The 6393-nt window shown below is 34.1% G+C and overlaps 1 protein-coding gene across 1 annotated transcript; it reads right to left on the bottom strand.

Annotated features, from left to right (window-relative positions):
• Positions 1-1063: 1063 nt before the first annotated feature.
• On the bottom strand, positions 1064-2029 carry LOC125392811 (olfactory receptor 5K1). Its single transcript, XM_048422761.2, has one exon. It carries the CDS (start codon positions 2027-2029, stop codon positions 1064-1066), a length of 966 nt encoding a protein of 321 aa, XP_048278718.2.
• Positions 2030-6393: the final 4364 nt, after the last annotated feature.

Below are 6393 nucleotides of genomic sequence, written 5' to 3'. Positions count from 1 at the left end.
GAAGGAAGAATTTTTGTGTTAACTTGATATGAATCATCTTTGGTAGAGTGTTAGTAACAAAATTAGTGACAATTGTTCTGTTAACAAGAGTGACTGATGGGTTTAATCACGTATTCCACATGGCAAGAATGTGTGTTGTAAATAGTTGGAGAGTTGTTATGTGGTGGTACATCAGGGTAATTAGATTCCACTTCTACTCTACAGTTTTCTATTTTTAATAAAAAGGATTTTAGGAAGATAATCCCTATCCATGTTTCACCACCCAATACTTTCTTTAGTGTGAATATAATATACACAAAGTACCATTCCCATTTTTAGAACCCTTCCTCATCTTGCATGAGGGGGTATAGAAAATTTTAGCCTAACTACTTGAACAACAAAGCTTCTCAAATTGTGCATGAGGTTTAATTGTGTAGAATTTTGTTTTATTGAAACTATGTATATATACATTGGAGTAAAAACATTTTAAGACTAGCCTTTCTTAAAAAATCAGCATTCTGAATTAGTCATGTATTTTGATGACAAGTCTGTTGTACACATTTAATATTTATTTCTTTGGGAGTGCATCCATTTCTCTGCTAATTCCATCTTCAACAGACATTATTCTCCAAATGCTGTCAGAACAGTTCCTCAATGGTCGCCCACCACAGTTTTGTTGCTCTTGGTTTTAAATGCTTGGATTTAGTGACGTTTCACAGGCCCTAATGCCTCTTAGCTTACCTACTTGCTCATGCTCTAGGCTATTGAAGCAAGCTGATTATAAATGCTTTTATGATGGTAACTTATATTTTAGCCCCAAGTCTCCTTGTCTTTTGGATACTAACCATCCCCAACATTGACAAAGGCCATAAGCCTGGCAGTAGACTATTTGAATTTCAAAGTTTACTTTTCATTTTCCTTCTAATTCCTACTAAGATCCACCCCAATTTATTCCTTTAACCCTATTTCCACCTGGCACACTGCTTCTTTATTTGAAATCATTATGATACTTTACCATTCTGTATACAGTTTATAAGCATTTCCCTTCTGTAATTTCAGGGGAAGTTTCTGCTGAATCAAGTCTTTAAGCTATAGCAGATGCTTGTTTAAAATTTCTTGAGATTACTTTTTTCATCAGAATTTTTTTCAAGACGTTCTTTACTTCTTTATTTCTCAAGCTATAAATAAAAGGATTTAATAAGGGAACTACTATTGTAAATAAAATAGCTGCTGGTATATCTTTATCTCCTTCTTCTAGCAAATTTGGCCTAATGTACATGAAAAAAAGAGATCCATAGAATAATGAAACAGACAGAAAGTGAGACGCACAGGTGGAGAAGGCTTTGATCCTCCCCTCTTTGGACTTCATTTGGAAAATTGTAAAAACAATGTAAAGGTAAGATATGAGGACACTGCCTATTGTGAAAACTTGAATTGAGCCTGAGAAGACAAACAGCACAAGCTCATTGACATAGGGATCAACACAGGAGAGTCTGTACAAAGGAAGAATGTCACAATAAAAGTGGTTGATGTGATTAGACCCACAGAATGCCAGTCTAAATAGTAGCCCCACATGAATCATGGAATGCAGGTTTCCAGCTACGAAGGCTCCTGTGGTCATTTGAAAGCAAAGCTTCTTGGACATCATGGTGTGGTACTGCAGTGGGTTGCATATGGCCACATAGCGGTCATAGGCCATTGCAGCCAGAAGGAAGCAGTCTGCAGTTTCAACAGTGCAAAGAAAATAAAACTGTGCCATGCATTCATACAGAGAGATTATTCTGTCCTGAGAAAAAAAGTTCCCCAGCATTTTAGGAGTAATAGCACAGGCACAGCAAGAATCCACGAAAGCCAGGTTGCCTAGAAAGATGTACATTGGTGTGTGAAGAGAACGTTCTTTGGAAATCAGAATCATCAGGCCCATATTCCCCACCATGGTGATCAGATAGATGACAAAGAATACCACAAACAGAAGGGCCTTCATTTCTGGATAGTCTGTAAATCCTGTGAGGATAAACTCATGTTTCATGGTGTGATTTTCTTTAGCCATTCCTGATTCTCTGAAAAAAGAAAAAGTTGGGAAATAAAGTGCTAGCTTCCTGTGTGCCAAACACAATTAAACTCTTTTTGTTTTAAAGGAGGAGATGCATACTGGATAACACCTTTATAAGTCAGCTGTGTTTGAGTTTAGTAGCATGTCCAACTATTAGCATAATTATTCTTTCTTTTTTGGGCTGGCGATTGTACCTAATGCATTGTACATGCTATGCAAGTGGCTTCACTACCAAGCTACATTCCCTCCCTAAATTATTCCTTTCAAATCCATTTATTAAACACTAGTCCATCACATTTTCAAGAAAAAAACTTCATATTGGATACACATAAGTTGTATTTGGTTATTTATAAGTAGAGCAACACATTTCTTGTGAAATTGCTTTATAATTTTATAATAAAACATATTTTCCCAAACAAATTTAGTGACTGTATTTGTTGTAACTAAGGATAATGTTCAGAAGACTATTGCTGCTATAGTATTGACTACAGCAATATTCAAAAGGTGTCAAGAAACCAGATGCATGGGCAGAAAATGGATATAATATGTGTATATTAGCTATTCTTATAAAGGTTTAGACATGTTACAACATAGGTCAATTTTAATACTAAATAAAGGAGGGCAGACAAAATGGATACATTCTATAATTTTACTTAAGTGAGGTACTTAGAGTAGACAAATTCAGAGAGACTATAAATGTGATTGTCGAGGGAACTGGGAACAACCTTGTTTAATGAACAACCATTTTCTGTTTGGGAAGATGGAATAATTCTGCAGATGAGTAGTGGTGATAGTTGCACAAATTAATTCACCTAATACTGTTGAACTACAAAGTTGGGTAGCCTAAAATGGCAATTTATATGTTATGTGTAATCTATCACAAAGCATATTTATGTATATGTTCTTAGTAATTTTCTCTCTTCCATAACTCCCCCCTCCATTTCTAATGTTATTGGCATGTACACTGAAAATAAAATGCTTCAGTGAGCAGGGGATATTTATAAATGATTTTCTTCTGAGAGTTGGGATGCACAATCAGATGGCCGACACAGGGAGGAGATCAAGAGACCAAGAATGAGCAGTGACACATAAGGAATAGAGATGGCAAGAGAGAGTGTGAGAGAATGACGGACATACAGAAAGAGAGGTGTGTGGGAGGAGTGAAGAATAAGGACTGTTTTAGGACTCCCAGCTTATTTGCAATATCATTTATGCTGGCAATAGAAAAATATTCAATATATATATCACATATACATATATATGAATGTAAATGTTATTAGAAGAAATTTGAGAAATCCTAAGGGTAACAGTTGATAAATTCTCATGTGGATGAAAAAGTTATCAGTAAAATCAAATGTCAAAAGAAATTAATGTTTTTGGTAGTTCTTTTCTATGTAAAACAAACAAATTATCAGGATTGTTGGAAAATAGATAAATGTCATAACCACTAATAATGTTTTAATGAATTAGAAGAAATGATTGATTTCCTTACCAGAAACAAATTACTTGAAACAATGACACTAATTTCTTTATTTTTCCACTGAAACACCAAGATTAAAAAAACATTTTATCTGTACAGTGTGGAATGGAATCTTAGTTACATTTCTGCAAATTGGCAGAATCCCTGGAAAATTATTTAGTAGTAAAAGATGAAACGCTTAAATGTTTACACCCTTTGACTATTAGTGATGAAGTTATCTGAAATAAATTTAAAAAACACAAGCAAAGAATTACATGCAATGACTCCCACTGTGATTTTATTAGTAGCAAGAATAGCATTTCAGCTAAGTGGAATGCACAATTAGGAAATGTCATCACCTCTATGATGGCATCTTGCAGAATCACTGCTAAAATATTTATTTCAGTGATGAAATAGATACAATAGGAGAAGATTAAAACAATGTTTTATATATAAACAACGTTTATACATAATCTTAGTCTCACTATATATATGTTATGTGTAATCTATCACAAAGCATATTTATGTATATGTTCTTAGTAATTTTATATATAATATTACATATATATATCATATATATAACTATGATAGAAAGAAAGCACAGAAATTATCAAAATGTCAATACAAGTTTATGCAATGAGAATTACAATTCATGATTTTCTTCTTTGCATTTCCCCATTTTCAAATTCTCTATAGTAACCATTACTCTAAAAGTCAGAAAATGTAACTTTTGTTAACAAATAAATATCATACTCTGAGTTCTTCAGTGTCCTGTAACTTTGGCAATTCTACAGTAATATTTGATTACAGAAAACACTAATGTTTTCTGTGTACCACTGGTTTATGGTGGGTGAACTCACAGCAGAATCAGCGAGCAGGTGCCTTTTGTTACAGTGACATTGACAGGTAGACACCATCGTGTGCTTCCTAAGCACTGAGGAATAGCATGACATAGATTAGTCATTCAGCATCCAGACAACTTTCCTCTGTGGTTACAGTATCTCTTTTAGGTCCACTTTCAGTCTTTCCAGGACTCTGTTACCGTGCTGTTTCTTGGTTGTATGGTTCTTACACTTATTTAAAGTTCACAGCATTGTATAGCTTCATTTTTACACTATACTTGTTTGAGGTTTATTGGACATTTACTCTGTGCTACATGTTTTCTTTAGACTGGTAGTTGGCCCTATAAGACATTTCCATAGGAACAATGATTCGGGTAGTTACTGACCATAGCTCTACTCTAAATTCTGGGACATAGGAAAAGTTTTGCAGCACCAGAGGAAAGTAACTTAGTTTTTGGTTTATTTAAAATATTTCTGATCTTTAAATCTTAGACTTCTTGAAGATGAAATGCCAGGAATATTACTGAAATGGAATATAAATATACATATATTTATAATTTTAATATTTTTCACTAAATATATTTCTGTGCCAGCTTGAATTCATCAAATATGATTTTCTTCAACTTTCAAATTGATTATAATTTATAAAACAGATTTTCTATTGGCACTTGTCTAAGAATTATAAGATAAAGTAGAAAGCTCTCTCAGATTTTACTGAGAATTAAAAACCATCTGATGTAAAATTAGTCCTTTCTCATACAACTTGTTTAGTACACATAGGGAATGCCAGGAACAAAAAAATTAAATGCCATTCAGAATGTTGGAAGTCCAATGATATTATTATTTTAAAATAATCTCTAAACATTACAAATGTATTCCCATTACTATGAAAATACCCGTTAAGTCTGATAAATTTGGACTTCTCTTGATTTCAGAAGTGACACAAATGAATAATGATTATTTATCTAGTATTTGGACAAAAGATTTGTGGAAAAGAGAGTTTCAATTTCTTAAAGTTGAGAACTTTAAATCTCAAGAAAAGACAATTCTTAGATAATTACATTTTTATAGAAAAAACATTGAAAAATTCTTTCTCACCTGGATTTTTTATGAAGACTGTATAAATGACTGTTTTTTGCCTGATGTACTTTTAAAGAGGATCCAGCAGTTAATCTCTGTTCATGTGGTTATTTATGCCCGCATATTGTTGGTAGAGAATTAGTCAAATATTCAAAATAATTCTGAGGAGATTTACTTGGCATTGACATCAGAGTACGGCCTGAGAGACCCAATCTTCTGAACTCTGTATCTGAACTAAATTGGAGTAATTATGTATATCCTTTGAGATCTAAGAAGACACATAACTTTTCTTTTCAAGACAAGATTTCTCTGTATAATAGCCCTGGTAGTCTACATACTAGCTCTGTATTTAGGGCTGGCCTCAAACTCACAAAGACCTGCCTACCTCTGCCTCCTGAGTGCTGGGATTAAAGTCACGTGCCACCACTGCCCAGTGACACATAGCCTGTTTTTAAGAGAATTTAAAAGACTCAGAAAGGATATTAAGTTTGTGATATTTACCAGTTTGAATTAAAAATAGAAAATGAGATGGAAAAATTTCTACATCACTGTTCAACAAAAATTTCACAGTGGAAGTTGTAACTGAGTTAGGATTGTTACCTCTGAGTCTAGAAGAAATGGGCTATGGAATTTGCTTCCGAGACTAAGGAAAGCTGCTGAGGCCAGGCATATGTCAGGGGTATCCCTGAATGGAAGCCTAGTAGAAAGGTCATTGTGTGAAGCTGTGGAGTTGGAGCCTGGTTTATCTTAGAGAACTCAAGACATTAGACATGCCAGAGTCATGGAATACATGCTGAGGAAAACTGCTAATGGAGTGGAACCAGTTCAAGAGAAAGAAGTGTGTTGCAGTCGACAAAGCTGAAAGGTATTGGATATCTGAAGAGTGTTTTGACATTAAGCGTGGAGATACACAGTTTGGAGTTTACCCAACTGGCTTGTGGTCTTGCTTTGTTACAGTATTTCCTTGCTATTCTCCCTTT

Source organism: Myodes glareolus, chromosome 2 (genome assembly GCF_982192425.1).
Source record: "Myodes glareolus chromosome 2, mMyoGla1.1, whole genome shotgun sequence".
Lineage (NCBI taxonomy): Eukaryota > Metazoa > Chordata > Mammalia > Rodentia > Cricetidae > Myodes > Myodes glareolus.
Note: the sequence above shows the minus strand (reverse complement) of the source record. Positions and strands in the feature narration are given on the sequence as shown.

What these genes read in the sequence shown, in the direction of transcription:
- LOC125392811 (XM_048422761.2), bottom strand. Translation starts at nt 2,029, where the DNA reads ATGGCTAAAGAAAATCACACCATGAAACATGAGTTTATCCTCACAGGA.